Here is an 18,418-nt window from a genome sequence, read left to right as displayed (position 1 = left end):
CCTAGAGAGGCAAACAGACCATAATGAGACCACCGGGCATCAGTAAATAAATCAACCATTCTGCAGTGCACCGAAGCCTCGTGTGCTGATTCTGAGTCCTCTTTAGATAACAGTAGTCAGTCGTCAGACTTAAACCCCGCTGTGTTAATCCCTGATGCTAATGACTGTTGCTGCTCAGGCGTGTGATGGGTCTGAGGAGAAACCTAGGTAGGAGCTCGCTTTCCGTTTTGCTCACATGAACGGACTGCCTGTTCCTGGCTGTGGAGTGCATTTTGCACTCATGTTTGCACGAGTGAGCTGCTCTCCCTCCCTCACCTCGTTAGCCTGCGTATGAGCTGCCTAGGGCCCAGTCACACCTGCCTGACCCCAGCTTCCCCTCCCAGTGGCGCTGCTGGATGCTGCTCCCAGGGACTACTGCAGAGCCCTCCTCGCGGGCGCCGCTCCTGACATGGTGTCCGGCCGCACGGATGACCGGTAGAGGGCAGCAGCGCGCTCCGGGTCCGAGCAGGGCCTTCCTTGTCAGACTGGCTGCAGGTCCGCTGCTGAGGGACCGGGCCTGGTGGGCTAGGGGCAAGGGCAACCTGGTGAAGGAGTGGGATCACTGCAGGAGAAAGAGAAAGAGGAGACGTGGAGAAATGGTGCTGACCACATTGGCGTGTTGAACACTGCACATTTATGTGGGCCCCAATGTGCCTGGCGCGTACACGCGACCGGAGCCCTGCCGTCAGGTGTAGACATGCAGGAGACTGGCAGATGGGTTAGAAGAGCAAGGAGGCGCAGCAGTTGGAGGTGTCCAAAGAGGGTTTGAAGAGAAAGCCCGGAGTGCCTGGAATGGTGAGGAGGCATGAGGAGGCTGACACCGTGAAAGGCAGGGACGGCTCAAGGGCACTTTCAAGGCCATCAGGGAATGGTGTGGAGAAGTGAGCGCGCACAACAGCTGGAGGGGGCGGTTGTGAGGAGGGTCGGAGACAAGGCCCTCCTTTCACCGGTAGAGGGTCGTGACTGCAAGATGTCCAGGTTCTTGGGGTTTTGAACAAAGAATTGGACAAAACGCCCAGCAAAGCAGAGTGAAGCAACAAAAGAACAAAAGCAGGGATTTATTGAAAACGAAAGTACACTCCATAGTGTGGGAGCAGAGCCAAGCCAGGCTCAGGGGCCTGGATGCAGAATCTTCTTGGGTCCAAATACCTGCTAGAGGTTTCCCATTGGCCACTTCATGCTCACCTTATGTAAATGAAGTGGTGGCCCGCAATCAGGCTGATTGGTTGCAGAAAGCAGCCGACCAGAGGCTGAAGTGAAGTTACAAAGGCCAGGCTCCTGTGCAAATACCTGATTGGTTGCAAAAAGCAACCAATCAGAGGCTAGGAAGAAGTTACAGTTATTCTTCTATGCAAATGAAGACTCGGCAGGGAATCAGTCTGATTGGTTGTGGACAGCAGCCATTCAGAGGCTAGAGTGAAGTTACAAAGTTGCCAATGAAAACTCACCTGCAATCAGTCTGATTGGTTGCAGACAGCCAATTTCCCATCTGCTGCGCAGAAAAGGACAAAGGGAGTAGCGTCTGGTCCTTTTGTTACTTAGGCGTGGAAAGTTTGGGTTTTCCTTTCAGTTTAGTTCTAGGACGTCAGCGTGAAACAGCCTTAGGTTGCCTGCTTCCAGACCCTATTCTGCCTCACTCTCACATCGTTCCATTGTCAGGAGTAAACGACTCTGGGGGTAAGGTGGACCTCCACATGAAGATGAAGGTAGAAGGGGAGGAGAGGCTGAGAGGCTAACCTGCCACTGGGACCCAGGGCCAAAGCCCTTTATGATTGAGGGAAAGTGACCACAGATCAGCAGATGATGGCTGAGAGATGTACTGGAACGAGACCGTGGTCCAGTCCTGAACAACACATGCAGCCATGCCCAGAGATGCTAGGTTTAGAGGCTAACATGCAGTAGACAGAGCTGCTTGGCCTTAAGTTACTTAACTTCTCAGGGCTTCAGTTTCCTCATCCGTAAAATGGTACCTACCGTAATGGTACCCAGTAATAGTATCTACAAAAGACTGGGAAGATGAGCAAAGGGAGGGAGCTCCCAGCTGTGTGGGGAGGAGCGTACAGGCGAGGGTAACCCACCATATGGTATTATAGGGATTTGTGTCTATTTCTGTCCTCCCTCCAGACTCTAGCCTCGTGGTTCTCAGACATGGGTATGCATCAGAATGACCCAGATGCATTAAAAACACTGCCAGGTCTGAGCCCCAGAGCTTCTGATTCAGTGGGGCTGGGATAAAGCCCCGTAATTTGCATTGCTCGCTAAGCCCAGGTGCTGCTGCTGCTGGTGGTGGGGGTTCCGAGACTGCACTGTGGGCACCACTGCTCTGGAGTCTGTAGAGCCCCAGCAGGGACTCCTGTTGAGGAGAGACGGGCACATAGTGGGAGTAACTGTAGGACAAACAAAAGTTCCAGATACAGTGCAAGAAGAGGTAGTGCTGAATGAAAAAGCAATCACTCCAGCAAAGCTTTAAAGTCATGGCGCTTTATGAAGGAAGTTAGAGTTGCACCTGGGGAGCAAGTGCTGAGGTTAATGGCAGTGCAATCCCCTGTCTGTTTTATTGGAACTGTTGTCAGAAGCAGAATGCTGGCCTGGAGGGACTGTGGCCCTAGCAATGTTTTGGACTTGACAATGCCCATTTGGTGGGCATGATTCCAGTGGGATGCTATATTATGGATCTAGAGAATGTATTTGTCCTGGAAGAGTTCACTTTGTCCACTGCCCTCGAGCCTTTACCCAAGGCTAAACCCACATTCTGTACCCACATTTGGAATTGGTCCAGGAATTTTATACGTGTGTGAATTTGGAGAAACTCTCTCAGACACCCATTTGGAAGTGAATTAGTGTTTTTCTCAGACAGTGAGTCCTCCATGCTTGCTGTTCCAATGGCCCTCCAGGTTTGGGCCCAGCACCTACCAGGAGAAGCATTCCCTCTGTAGCTTCCACCTGAGCACAGCCAACCCAAGCCCCACTCAGAACCCCAGGTCTGCCAGCGAGCCTGTGACTGGAATTATCTGTTAGGGATCAAGCATTAACTTGGCACAGGAGCAGCCCTGGCGCAGCTGGAGGCATCCGCATGCTGTGGTGCCCCAGGAGCAGAGGCACCCCTGAAATGCAGGCTGTGTTTTTGCTGCAGAGATACCATGGCCCATAACTCCCCAGGCGTAGGTGAGCAGCTCTGCTGTCCAGGCAATTAAGTCAAGAAAGGGAACCAGCCCAGCTAATGGCTGGGATTAAAGCTAAATGAATTCAGCTCAAATGAAAGGGGTACTGACCCTTCTCCCTCTGGTCTCATTATCTTAATTAACAGTGCTTGGCAGGAGTATTGAAGCCTGCATTGATTGTTCTGTTTCTGTTTTTCCCCCTCAAAGCCCTAGATACAAGTTAAATCAGCCTTAATAATAAAAACCCAATACTCAACAGCCCTCAGATTTTCTTACCAGCCCTCCTTCATCTAAGAGAATCACTTGGTTTCTGAGTTGGAGGCGATCCGTTAGACCAATACTTCTCAAAGCATGGCCTGAGACCACTAACATCAAAGTAACTGGGATATGGATATAAAATGCACTTTCCAGGCCTCAGAGGCCTGTGGAACTGGAATATTGGGAAGCCAGGTTTGGGTATTTGTAGTGGGTTTTTTGGGTTTAATTTAATTTTTTAAATTGTGGAAAAATAGACATATAATTTTCATTGTATAAAAAATGTCCATGGTAGTAATTTTTAAGCAGACAGTTCAGTGACATTAAGTACATTCACCTCTGTTCGTCTCCAGAACGTTTTCATCATCTCAGATTGAAACTCTGCCCATTAAACACTAACTCCCCATCCTTCCCTCCTCCTAGCCCCTGGTAACTTCTGCTCTACTTTCTGTCTCTTTGAATTTATCTGTTCTAGATATCTTTTTTTTTATATACTTTAAGTTCTAGGGTAGATATCTCTTATAAGTGGATTCTTGCAATATTTGTTCTTTTGTGACTCGCTTATTTTACTCAGCATAATGTCTTCAAAGTTCATCCATCTTATACCATGTGTCAGAATTCCATTCCTTTTTAAGGCTGAAAAAATATCCTATTATATGGACAACAGATTTTGTTCATTTATTCATTCATTGGTGGACATGTGGGTTGTTTCCACCCTTTGGCTATTGTGAGTGATACTGCTATGAATATTGGTGTGCAAATATCTGTTGAGCTTCTGCTTCCAATTCTTTTGGGTGTACACCTAGAAGTGGAATTGCTGGGTCATGCAGCAATTAGTTCTGTGTTTCATTTTTTGAGTCAGTACTGTTTTTAAGCAGCCCACGTGGTTCTAGGGTGCAGTCAGGGTTGCAACCAGAAGACCAGGTGATCAGACTCTCTGCTGGTGGAATCACCTGAAGACTCTGAACAACCCCAGCTGCCCAAACCACACTCCACACCAACTAAATCAGCCTTTCTCAGATGGGACCCACACACTTGCATTTTTTTAAAGTCCCCTGGTGATTCCAGTGTGTAGTCAACTTTGAGAACCATTGGTTTCCATCAGTGATCCTCAAATTTGAATGTGTATAAAATTCACACAATGGCTACGGATACAGATTCCTGAGAGAGCACACCACCTCCTCCCCCCACCCACCACCACCACCACCACCACCACCAACCCCAAAGAGGCTCATTTAATGCATCTGTGGTCAGTCTGGGCTTCCTGGGTCTGAAGACTTCCCAGGTGATTCTAATGTGTAGCCAAGGCTGAAAGCTACTAATCTTGTTCAGTCTTTCAATGAAACTTGAGAACACTGAGACTGTGAGGAGTGAGGCGCTCTGCCCAAGTCCCTGAGCTCATTAGGGTCTGAGTCTGCACTCATTCCCAGGGCTGATTTTCAAGACAGTCCCACAGGTTCTCCATACTCTGCCTCGCAGGTGCAGGGGGTAGAATCATATATAGAACCTGCATCTTTTCTACTCTTAATTTGAACTGTAATCCTTGAATTAGAGTAGAGTCAGTGCTGCTATAAGGCTTGTTTTGGAATGTAAACTTGTTTCTAACATGATTGATGTGTTGGGAAGATTATTGATATGCTAGAGAATAATATTAACATATTCAAGAATGTGAATTTCACATTTGCTTATGTGTAATTTCTTGCATGTAAAGGCAGAAAACTGCACTCAGCTGTGCCAAAACACAAAAAATATGCAAAATACACCTCCAATATTAGTCAGCTACCTCATTCTCCATGTGTGATTTAAGCCACATGCACCCACATCTGTTGCTGTAACTTCCCCTCTGATATCAAATAACCCTTCTTCCCCCATTCACAATAATTCACTGGCTGGGTGCAGTGGCTCACGCCTGTAATCCCAGCAATTTGGAAGGCCGAGGTGGATGTCAGGCCTCTGAGCCCAAGCCAAGCCATCGCATCCCCTGTGACTTGCACGTGTACGCCCAGATGGTCTGAAGTAACTGAAGAATCACAAAAGAAATGCAAATGCCCTGCCTCACCTTAACCAATGACATTCCACCACAAAAGAAGTGAAAATGGCCGGTCCTTGCCTTAAGCGATGATATCATCTTGCGAAATTCCTTTTCCTGGCTCATCCTGGCTCAAAAAGCTCCCCCACTGAGCACCTTGTAACCCCCACTCCTGCCTGCCAGAGAACAACCCCCCTTTGACTATAATTTTCCTTTACCTACCCAAATCCTACAAGATGGCCCCACCCTTATCTCCCTTTTCTGACTCTCTTTTTGGACTCAGCCCGCCTGCACCCAGGTGAAATAAACTGCCATGTTGCTCACACAAAACCTGTTTGGTGGTCTCTTCACACGGACATGCATGACAGTGGGTGGATCGCCTGAGGTCAGAAGATCGAGACCACCCTGGGCAACTTGGTGAAACGCCATCTCTACTAAAAGTACAAAAATTAGCTGGGCATAGTGGTACACACCTGTAATCCCAGCTACTCAGGAGGCTGAGACAGGAGAATCACTTGAGCCTGGGAGGCGGAGGCTGCAGTAAGCTGGACTGCATTCCAGCCTGGGTGACAGATTGAGACTTCATCTCAAAAAATAAAAATAAGATAACTCACAAGCTGCAACCCTTCAAATGCCCACTTCCGCAAGCAAACTGCAGGTCATTTTCAAAGTCAAGTGCTATATTTATTATGCATTTTTAAGCATTTAACTTGGCTAAAACTGTGCTACCATAAAGGGGGTTCCAATCCTTTCTTCTTCTTTCTTTTTTTTTTTTTTTTTAGAGTCTTGGTCTTGTTGCCCAGGCTGGACTGCAATGGCATGATTTTGGCTCACTACAGCCTCCATCACCTGAGTTCAAGGGTTTCGCCTGCTTCAGCCTCCCAAGTAGCTGGAATTACAGGCGCCCGCCACTGCACACAGCTAATTTTTGAATTTTTAGTAGAGTTGGGTTTCACCATGTTGTCCAGACTGGTCTCCAACTCCTGACCAGTTTTTAGTTTGCATTACTCAATCTCATCACCTACAAAAGAAACAAACACTGGCCAGGCACATGTATGTAATCCCAGCACTTTGGGAGGCGGAGGTGGGCTGATTGCTTGAGCCCAGGAGTTCGAGACCTGTCTGGACAATATGGCAAAACCCTGTCTCTACAAAAAAAGTGCAAACATTAGCTGGCATGGTGGTATGTACCTGTGGTCCCAGCTACTCAGGAGGCTGAGGTGGGAGGATCACTTGAGCCCAGGAAATTGAGGCTGCAGTGAGCTGTAATCACACCACTGCACTCCAGCCTGGACAGCAGAGTGAGACTCTGTCTCAAACAAAACAAAATAATCACAGACTATGTAGGTGAAAAGAATACATAGGATTCACAGAATTCCTGGCTTTCATCATCAGAGTGCCTGTAAGGAATGTGGAAAAAGACCTGGAAGCTTTACCTCTCAGCACTGCAGCACTGTCAGACCCAGGCCTCCGTTTTATAACAAATATTTGAAATGACCTCTTTATTATTTTGAAATGACATTCATAGATGTAACATAATCCACCTACATGCATAATTTTATAGAAATCAATATACTGTCCTAACTGGGATATAAAAAAGAAATAAAAGGGGAAGTAATTTATAATGAGTTGGTACATGTCTCAGCCTGTGAATGCTTGTGTGCAACTAGAAGATGAAATGAGTTAAACACTCACACCTACTTATAAAGAAGATGCTTGGATTTAAGAGAAGTAAGATAATATTCAACTGACACTTCTTAAACATTTTTTTCCAAGGCAGGGTCTTACTCTGTTGCCCAGGCTGGAGTGCAGTGGCACAAACACAGCTTACTGCAGCCTCAAACTCCCAGGCCTCAGCTATCCTCTCACCTCAGCCTCCCGAGTAGCTGGGACTACGGGTATGCACCACCATGCCCAGCTAATTTTTGCATTTTTTTGTAGATATCGGTTTTTGCCATGTTGCCTAGGCTGGTCTTAAACTTCTGGGATCAAGTGATCTACCCGCCTTGGCCTCCCCAAGTGCTGGGATCACTGGAGTGAACCTCCACACCCTGCCTCTTCTCAAACTTTTGTATTACACTTGACATTTTGAAATGAGGACTAAGTAAATTTGCTCACACATAAATGCTGTCACCATATGGTGCAGACGGGTACAGTGTGTGACATTGTTTGACTCTCCACAGAGGCACTGGCCACCATGAAGTGATTTTCTGAAATGCTGAATAACACTGTCAACAAAAAAGAGTCAGACTCTGTGAAATATTTCAAGAGGTTTATTCCAAGCCAAATGTGAGGACCACAACCTGTGACAGCCTCAGGAAGTCCTGAGGACATGTGCCTAAGGTGTTGGGGCTACAGCTTGGTTTTATATATTGTAGAGAGACACGAGATATCAATCAATCTATGTGGGGTATGCATTGGTTTGGTCTGAAAGGGAGGACAACTCAAAGCCTGGGGCTTCCAAGTCATAGATGGATTAAAAGACTTTCTGGTTGGCAATTCGCTGAAAGAATTAAGTTTTTATCTGAAGTCCTGGAATCAAGGGGTTGTGAAGAAAGGTTCTTATGCAGATGAAGCCTCCAGGTAGCAGGCTTTAGAGAGAATAGATGGTAAATGTCTCTTTCATGAGAACTAAAAAGGTGCCAGACTCTTAATTAAATCTCTCCTGGATCAGGAAAAGACCTGGAAAGGAAAGGGGATTCTCTACAGATGTAGATTTTCCCACAAGAGACAGCTGTGCAGGGCCCTTTCAAAATATGTCAAAGAATTATTCTATTTTGGGGTAAAATACTTAAATGTATTCCAGATCCTGCTATCTGTTGTGTATTTTATTTTATTTTATTTATTTTATTTTATTTTATTTTTGAGACAGTCTCACTCTGTTGCCCAGGCTGGAGTGCAGTGGCATGATCTCTGCAACCTCTCCCTCCTGGGTTCAAGTGATTCTCATGCTTCAACCTCCCCAATACAGATGCCACCACCCTGCCCGGCTAATTTTTTGTATTTTTAGTAGAGACGGGGTTCCACCATGTCAGCCAAGCTGGTCTTGAACTCCTGACCTTAGCTGATCCACCCACCTTGACCTCCCAAAGTGCTGGGATTACAGGTATGAACCACTGTGCCAGGCCTATTGTGTTGGTATCTTATTGCTACAAAGAGTCTGTTCTATCAGTCTGAAGATGTCTGTTTTAATGTTAATACTGGTCAGTTGTTCCTGAATTCCAAAGGGAGGAGGGTATAATGAGGCGTGTCTGACTCCCTCACCTTTCTCATCATGGCCTGAACTAGTTTTTCAGGCCCCTTCTCTTGGCCAAGAGAGGGGTCCATCAGTCAGTTGGGGAGCTTAGAATTTTGTTTTTGGTTTATAACACTTTATAAAGGTCCAAACTAAACAAGGTACAGTCTTTCCTAGATTGACAATTGCCTAGACTGACATAGTAGTTGCATTCCTGAAAAGTTCAGTATATATTAAAACAGTGCAAAAACTATTTTTTCAGCATATAACACAAAGTTACATTCTGAGGTAATTTTGAGCAAGTTTTTGACCCTTAGGGACTTTGGGCAGGACATCCTACAGCTGTGTGGATGCTGGCCGATTCTGCATGGTACAGGACTGTCATGCACATGTAAACCAAAAATTAAATTCAAAGGCCCCACAACCATTTGAATGGTCTTTCTTTATTCTTTCTCTTTTTTTTGAGATGGAGTCTCTCTGTGTCACCCAGGCTGGAGTGCAGTGGCACAAGCTCAGCTCACTGCAACTCTGCCTCCTGGTCTCAAATCCCTGACCTCAGGTGATCCGCCTGCCTCAGCCTCCCAAAGTGCTGGGATTACAGGAGAGACACACTGTGCCCGGCCCATCTGAATGGACTTCCTTCTAGGTCAGGGCACTCAAAAATTTAACTTACAAGTCTGGTTTAGGCCATGATGGAAGTGGGGGCTGAAAATGCCTCATTAAACCCGCCAACATTAACATCAACGCAGACCTTAGGTCTGATGAGAGGCATTTACATTCTGTTCTCTGTAGCTGGCTACCTGGAGGCTTCATCTGCATGATCAAACTTTGGACTCCACAACCTCCTATCCCAACCCAGGCATTCTTTCCTTTTGAGAACTCTTTTTTTTTTTTTTTTTTTTTTGAGATGGAGTCTCGCTGTGTCACCCAGGCTGGAGTACAATGGCACAAGCTCAGCTCACTGCAACCTCTGCCTCCTGGGTTCAAGCAACTCTCCTGCCTCAGCCTCCTGAGTAGCTAGGATTTCAGGCACACACCACCATGCCTGGCTAATTTTTGTATTTTTAGTAGAGATGGGGTTTTGCCATGTTGGCCAGGCTGGTCTCCAACCCTGACCTCAAGCGATCTGCCTGCCTCAGCCTCCCAAAGTGCTGGGATTACAGGCATGAGCCACCACACCTGGCCTCTATTGATAACTCTTTCAACCAATTGCCAATTAGAAAAATTTTAAGTCTACCTATAAATTGGAAGCTCCTCCCCGCCCCTCAAGTTGTCTCGTGCTTCTGGACCAGACCAATGTGTATCTTAAATGTATTTGACTGATGTCTCATGTCTCCCAAAAATATATAAAACCAAGCTGCATCCTGACCACCTTGGGCACACATTCTCAGGGTCTCCTGAAGGCTGTGTCATGGGCCATGGCCCTCGTATTTGACTCAGAATAAATCTCTTCAAATATTTTACAGTTTGGCTCTTTTCATTGACATACATTATTATGCCATCCTGATTACAGGGGGGATACCCACCCCTGTCACTGCGACAACCAAAAAGCAAGCCTGCAAATTTACAGCTTCCTAGAAGGCAGCTGTCCCCATCAGGAGCCACTGCTTTTAGAGAGTGTTACAGATAAAATGCACTGAGGCAAAGGTCCTTGAACAGATCCAATCCCTTTATCTTTCTGTTGATGGCAGTGTTGTTCATTCAACATATTCAACATACTCTTTCCTTTTTTTTTTGTGAGCACCATGCTTCTTTCTAACTGTTTGCTGTGTGGAGAATATAGTCTACCAGGGGAAGAGATGTTAAGTATGATAAATAAGCAACCAAATAGACAAAACAATTAAGGGCTGTGATCATTGCTTTGATGGAAATAAGATGGTTTTTGAAAGAGTAACTGGGCGGGGGAGTTATTTCAAATGGTGTGTGCAGGAGAAGGCGCTGAGGAAACACTGGTATGAGATCCAGTCGCAGTAAGAGCAGAAAGAAGAGGGTTCACATGGAGGAGGCAGCACGTGCCAAGATCCCGAGACTGGAAAGAGATTGGAATGACGGACCACATGTGTATTCCAGGATGGCTGGAACTTCCACCCCAGGACTTTGGTGCTGGCCGCTCCTCTCCCTCAAACACTGGGCCTCTCCACATTTTTCCTTACTTCCTTCAGACCCCTGCCCTAATCTCATTACATCAGAGACACCTTTCCTGTCTCCTCTCCATAAATAGCAGCCACCACCCCAGCCCTGGCACCCCATCTCCTTTTTCCCACTTTACTTTCCTCCATTGCACTTACCTCCACCTGTCAGTACATATTTCCTCTTCCTTTTGTTGTCTATCACCTCTTCCGTCCACCAGAATGTAAGCTCCACGAGGGCAGGCTTGGTCCATTTTGTTCACAGCTGTATCTCCAGCTCCTAAAACAATGCCCAAGGCTTGGTGTGCTGGCTCACGCCTGTAATCCCAGCACTTTGGGAGGCTGAGGCCGGCGGATCACTTGAGGTCAGGAGTTGAAGAACAGCCTGGCCAACATGCTGAAACCCCGTTTCTGCTGAAAATACAAAAATTAGCCGGGCGTGGGTGGCACACACTTCTAATCCAAGCTACTCAGGAGGCTGAGGTGGGAGGATCACTTGAACCTGGGAGGCAGAGGTTGCAGTGAGCTGAGATAGCACCACTGCACTCCAGCCTGGGTGACAGAGTGAGACCCTGTCTCAAATAAATAAATGATAAATAAAACCGTGCCTGACACATAATAGGTACTCAGCAAATTTTTTTTTAGTGAGTTATTGAGTAGAAAAACTATTCAAGATAATGTTGACAAGACAGTCAAGAGCTGACTCATGTAAGTCCTCGTAGGATTTTATTCCAAGTACAGTGGGAAGGAAGGAAAGGGCCCTGTACAAAGAGGAATGATATCAACTAGATTATGTTTTTAAAAGATCATGCTGGCTGCTGGCTGGAAAATGAAAGGAAGACCAGAAATAAGAGAGCCAGTGAGGAGTCTCCAGTCTGGCCCACACAAAGAGATGGCGGTGGCTTACAGTAGGGCAGTGAATAGGCTTGGGAGGTGGCACCAACAGGACTTGCTGATGGATTGGATATGGGGGTGATGTTTAAAAGAATGAGGGTGACTCTGCTATGTTGTCATCCTGAGTCTCTGGATGGATATGGTGAAGCCATTTACTAAGATGAGGGAGAAATTCAGAGTGGTGATAAACATTCTCACCAAGTTTTTCCTAACAATTATCAGATGCCTGAGTTTGATATTTCGAGTCAACCCAGGCATCGATGCCTACTTCTGATTTGCTGTAGCTTGTGTGCCACGGCCTCACAGTTTCTGTGGAAACCCCACCATACATCAGCCCCAACACAAAGCACAGCCTCGTTAGAGATAGCTTACCTCCAGCACCGTGACTGCTCCAGGCTTAATCTCTTCTGGTGTTGACACCTTTGCCAGTGATGTTGTCTCATGTGATCATAGGATTCATGCTCTTTATAAACCATTGCCTTCTTCCTGTTTCTTTCATTTATTTTTCCTCTCATTCACCTGCCCTCTGAGCTATGTAACTCTTCCTTTACCTTCCAACAGAGGCCTTTCGTTACATTTAGAGCAAATGGAATGCATAGCAGGCACCAAAGATGGAGGTGCTATGCAAATAACAGACACCAAGTGCTCTGTGGGTGGGGTTCTTGTGCGTTTTCTCTTCATAGCACCCAGCACAATACTTGGAACATAAGCCAGACACATTTGTTGAGCACCATTTCTGCTGCATCCATGAAGGAAACACTCAACCCACCCAGACAGACAGTCAGCTCCCCCACAGGACTTAAGCAAGTGGGCCAGTCTCTGTTTATTGTTGTACACTCACACACTCACACAGCTGCCAGGAGAGCACTAGGCACTTATCACACTTTTATTAAGCCCATCACATCTGACTCTTTGTAGGGATGCCAGAAAGTGCCCGATTTCTGCATGATGGGATGGACTGTGTGTGGAGAAAGGTCGGATAAACAGAGATGGGCCAGTAGCCTAGACAAGTTAAGGGAGAAAAACAGTGAATTTATTTTCCACCCATCAGCCGAACTTTCTGTGGGCTAGGAACAGGGTGCCTGGCTGAAGTGAAGCAACACTGTGTCTCTTCCTGCTGTTTTCTCCAACTCCCGTCAGCAAATCATGAATGAAAAAATGAATGAATGAACAAACGTAGAGTTATTATAAAGATTAAGTGCAGGCAGGGTGCAGTGGCTCATGCCTGTAATCCCAGCACGTTGGGAGGCCGAGGTGGGAGGATCACTTCAGCTCAGGAGTTCAAGACCAGCCTGGGCAACAAAGCGATACCCCATCTCAATTTTTAAATTTTAATTTAGAATAATAAATAAAATTTTTTAAAAGATTAAGTGAAATGTTTTTTAAGTACCTAGAATAGTGCCTAGTATATAGAGAATTCAACATAAGTGTTTGATAGAAAGAGAGCAAGAATAGGCCAGGTGTAGTGACTCATACCTGTAATCCCAGCACTTTAGGAGGTTGAGGCGGGCAGGTCGCTTGAGCCCACAAGTTGGAGACCAGCCTGGGCAATGTGGTGAAACCCCATTTCTACTAAAAATACAAAAATTAGCCAGGTACGGTGGCACATGTCTGTAGTTCCAGCTAATCAGGAGGCTGAGATGGGAGGATGGTTTGAACGCGGGAGGCGGAGGTGGCAGTGAGCCGTGATGGTGCCACTGCCCTACAGTCTGGGCGACAGAGCAAGACCCTGTCTCAAAAAAACAGAAAGAGAGTAAGAATAGCTTTGTCTGTATCTGCCAGCAGCCACGTTTGTGGAGTCAGAGGAATGAAGGGGTCAAAGGGAGCAGGAACATCATAGAGAATACCCCCAGGATCTGAAGACCCAAGTGCAATACCTCGAGCTTAAATGCCTGTGTTTTCATTCTCCCTTCTTCTCCATAGGATCATGGGAGACCACCTGGACCTTCTCCTAGGAGTGGTGCTTGTGGCCAGTCCTGTGTTTGGATTTCCTTCCTGCTCCTTTGATGGCCAAATAGCCTTTTATCGTTTCTGCAACCTCACCCAGGTCCCCCAGGTCCTCAACACCACTGAGAGGCTCCTGCTGAGCTTCAACTATATCCAGACAGTCACTGTTTCATCCTTCCCCTTTCTGGAACAGCTGCAGCTGCTGGAGCTCGGGAACCAGTATACCCCCTTGACTATTGACAAGGAGGCCTTCAGAAACCTGCCCAACCTTAGAATCTTGGACCTGGGAGGTAGTCAGATATACTTCTTGCATCCAGATGCTTTTCAGGGACTATTCCATCTGTTTGAACTTAGACTGTATTTCTGTGGTCTCTCCGATGCTGTATTGAGAGATGGTTATTTCAGAAATTTAAAGTCTTTAACTCGCTTGGATCTATCCAAAAATCAGATTCATAGCCTTTACCTTCATCCTTCATTTGGGAAGCTGAATTCCTTGAAGTCCATAGATTTTTCCTCCAACCAAATATTTCTTGTATGTGAACATGAGCTCGAGCCCCTCCAAGGGAAAATGCTCTCCTTTTTCAGCCTCGCAGCTAATAACTTGTATAGCAGAGTCTCAGTGGACTGGGGAAAATGCATGAACCCATTCAGAAACATGGTGCTGGAGATACTAGATGTTTCTGGAAATGGCTGGACAGTGGATATCACAGGAAACTTTAGCAATGCCATCAGCAAAAGCCAGGCCTTCTCTTTGATTCTTGCGCACCACATCATGGGTGCCGGGTTTGGCTTCCATAACATCAAAGATCCTGACCAGAACACATTTGCTGGCCTGGCCAGAAGTTCAGTGAGACACCTGGACCTTTCACATGGGTTTATCTTCTCCCTGAACTCCCGAGTCTTTGAGACACTCCAGGATTTGCAGGTTCTGAACCTTGCCTACAACAAGATAAATAAGATTGCAGTTGAAGCATTTTACGGACTTGACAACCTTCAAGTTCTCAATTTGTCGTATAACCTACTGGGGGAACTTTACAGTTCGAATTTCTATGGACTACCTAAGGTAGCCTACATTGATTTGCAAAAGAATCACATTGGAATAATTCAAGACCAAACATTCAAATTCCTGGAAAACTTACACACCTTGGATCTCCGAGACAACGCTCTTACAACCATTCATTTTATTCCAAGCATACCTGACATCTTCTTGAGTGGCAATAAACTAGTGACTTTGTCAGAGATCAACCTTACAGCCAACTTCATCCACTTATCAGAAAACAGGCTAGAAAATCTAGATATTCTCTACTTTCTCCTACGGGTACCTCATCTCCAGATTCTCATTTTAAATCAAAATCGCTTATCCTCTTGTAGTGGAGATCAAACCCCTTCAGAGAATCCCAGCTTAGAACAGCTTTTCCTTGGAGAAAATATGTTGAAACTTGCCTGGGACACTGAGCTCTGTTGGGATGTTTTTGAGGGACTTTCTCATCTTCAAGTTCTGTATTTGAATAATAATTATCTTAATTCCCTTCCACCAGGAGTATTTAGCCATCTGACTGCATTAAAGCGACTAAGCCTCAACTCCAACAGGCTGACAGTTCTTTCTCACAATGATTTACCGGCTAATTTAAAGATCCTTGACATATCTGGGAATCAGCTCCTAGCTCCCGATCCTGATTTATTTGTATCACTTAGTGTCTTGAATATAACTCATAACAAGTTCATTTGTGAATGTGCAATTAGCACTTTTATCCATTGGCTTAATCACACCAGTGTCACTATAGCTGGGCCTCATGCAGACATATATTGCATGTACCCTGACTCGCTCTCTGGGGTTTCCCTCTTCTCTCTTTCCACGGAAGCTTGTGATGAAGAGGAAGTCTTAAAGTCCCTAAAGTTCTCCCTTTTCATTGTATGCACTGTCACTGTGGCTCTGTTCCTCGTGACCATCCTCACAGTCACGAAGTTCCGGGGCTTCTGTTTTATCTGTTATAAGACAGCCCAGAGACTGGTGTTCAAGTACCATCCCCAGGGCACAGAACCTGATATGTACAAATATGATGCCTATTTGTGCTTCAGCAGCAAAGATTTCGCATGGGTGCAGAATGCTTTGCTCAAACACTTGGACACTCAATACAGTGACCAAAACAGATTTAACCTGTGCTTTGAAGAAAGAGACTTTGTCCCAGGAGAAAACCACATTACCAATATCCAGCATGCCATCTGGAACAGTAGAAAGATTGTTTGTCTTGTGAGCAGACACTTCCTTAGAGATGGCTGGTGCCTTGAAGCCTTCAGTTATGCCCAGGGCAGGTGCTTATCTGACCTTAACAGTGCTCTCATCATGGTGGTGGTTGGGTCCTTGTCCCAGTACCAGTTGATGAAACATCAATCCATTAGAGGCTTTGTACAGAAACAGCAGTACTTGAGGTGGCCTGAGGATCTCCAGGATGTTGGCTGGTTTCTTCATAAACTCTCTCAACAGATACTAAAGAAAGAAAAAGAAAAGAAGAAAGACAGTAACATTCCATTGCAAACTATAGCAACCATCTCCTAATCAAAGGAGCAATTTCCAACCTATCTCAAGCCACCAATAACTCTTCACTTTGTATTTGCACCAAGTTACCATTTTGTGGTCCTCTCCGGAGATTTTTTTTTTCTTTTTGCTACTATGAAAACAACATAAATCTCTCGATTTTCATATCAACACCATGTTCTGTCTCACTAACCTCCAAATGGAAAAAAATAGATCTAGAAAATTGCAGCTGCCTTTAGAGATTCCCAGTCTCCATTGGTTTTCTTTCAGATCCAATAATACTGTTCTGTCCTGCTGTGTTGATTATGGAATGTATCCCTAATCATGGGAAGGACACTTGGGAGAAGCTGCAGATGGCTGACGTGCTTTCTCTAGCATTCAGCTCAAAAATGAGATGGTCCATGATTCTGGGTTCTCTGTGTTTTGCAAAACAACATTAAGTACAAAACAAACAGAAGCAGAGGCACATTTCCTTCTTTTGCCACAGAAACAATGCCACTGTTGAGTGCCAGTCACACTTTGTCTTGTAGATAAGAGGTGGCCCCAAAGAAGCTGGGATGAATGAGAGTCACTCCCTCTCTTGTGGCTGTACTGCACTTCATGTTCTTACCTTCAGCTTCTCCAGGTCTCGCCCTAGTGAGCCAAGAACTTTCTTTCACATGCTGCCTTTATTTCAGCCTGGCCTTCAAGACCTTCCATGATTTATCACCAACCTACCTTTTCAGCTTTATTTCCTAGCACACCTCATTGATCAGCCGCTCAGGCTGTTACATGAAAAATACGGACTTTGCACACAGATCCTGGGTTGAGTTCTGAGTCAGCTGTGTATTAGCTGTGTAACCTGGGCCATGGTATGCCCTTGCTGGGCCTACATTTTCTCACATAACAGCATCTATGTCATGGAATTCCTGTGAAAATTAAATTGGCCAAGGATGTCAGGGCCTCTCAGATCTTTTCCTTTGTTGCCCTAATGACCACAAGAGAACACATACACTGAAGGCCTTCTGGGGGCAGTTGCAATTTCATTGAAGTTGTATTTTTTTATCTTAAATGAAATCTATGTGTATTTTCCATTCTGTTCCTTTTTTCATGTTTATTAATATAGAAATGTGTTTTTGCAAAAGGACTAAGAACATTTAAAGCAAGGAAACTGTGCCAAAATAGCTTTGCCATAGCTTCACACACTGCCTCCTCCAAGTCCAGCATAACTCCAGGTCACCTCCTCAGCTCTCCAGACTGTCACCTTCTTCCCCTCACTGGGCCCCTCAATCCTGACTCCTCCAATACACACACACACACACACACACACACACACACACACACACACACGCTATCATGCTATTCTCATCCCAACTTCTTTTGGCCACTTAAAATCAATGAGACCAAGCTTGCCCTGCACCCAGTGATGGCATTATTTTCATGCACACCATGCAGGCCCCACTCTTCCTCTTTCCTCTGGATTCTTCTGCCATCTCTGCACATCCATCCTACATGTTCAAAATCCAGCCCATGAAGCTCCCTGGGATCCCTCCAACCCAAAGTCCTGTCTCCCTTTTGTGAAAACTCTTGACACTTTATCTGGTCTTTTAAAAGTAGCTCTTACTACCACTTCCTGTTTCCTTTGTTCTAAGCCTGCCTGGCCGCCCACCCCTCTAGAAGATAAGTTCCCTGAGGAAAGACCTTGTCTTCTGTGTCCTGCCCTCACTGGCTATAGCAGATCACTTATGGTTTTGGGACCATTCATGGGTTTCCCACCTATACATCTGCCCATGCTTCTTCCTCCCCATGGAATTTCTTCTCCCCATCCTACCACCTGTCTGCCTGGTGAATTTCCTTGATTAGCACGACTGCCCATCCCTCTTGACCCCAGTGACAGATTTTCTGTCACAGATACATGACATTGTGTTGCGCCAGTGTGTTTGTGTATGTGTGTGAACGGCTTAGTTTGTGAGACACTGCAGTCAGGACCTTGTCTTGTTCATCTGTGTATCGCAGGCCCATTATGGTGCCTGGCCCACAGTATGTGCTTAATAAATGTCTTGTGGATCAATGAAGTATATTGGGAAGCCCAGCTTTCCTCATGTCAACACCTGCTGTTATTAGACTTTGCACAGGAGGCGCAGGGAGGATGAGGGCCTGAAGGAGCAAGATGTCCATGGAGGTGCTGAGTGGTGAGCTGAAGAGGGCAGGAGA

The 18,418-nt window shown here is 45.8% G+C and overlaps 1 protein-coding gene across 2 annotated transcripts in view; it reads left to right on the top strand.

The window, feature by feature from the left end:
• Positions 1 to 17,296, top strand: part of TLR5 (toll like receptor 5) — a 30,888-nt gene extending 13,592 nt beyond the window's left edge. For both annotated transcript variants that reach the window (XM_023203673.1, XM_023203676.1), the window contains one exon: positions 13,666 to 17,296. In XM_023203673.1, coding sequence (XP_023059441.1) covers positions 13,670 to 16,246 — 2,577 coding nt within the window. In that variant the 5' untranslated portion in view covers positions 13,666 to 13,669 and the 3' untranslated portion in view covers positions 16,247 to 17,296. The remainder of the gene's footprint in view (positions 1 to 13,665) is intronic.
• Positions 17,297 to 18,418: the final 1,122 nt, after the last annotated feature.

The sequence above is a fragment of the Piliocolobus tephrosceles genome, chromosome 1 (assembly GCF_002776525.5).
Source record: "Piliocolobus tephrosceles isolate RC106 chromosome 1, ASM277652v3, whole genome shotgun sequence".
In the NCBI taxonomy this organism is placed as follows: Eukaryota; Metazoa; Chordata; class Mammalia; order Primates; family Cercopithecidae; genus Piliocolobus; species Piliocolobus tephrosceles.
The sequence above is the reverse complement of the archived record's forward strand: the minus strand, read 5'-3'. Positions and strand labels throughout refer to the sequence as shown.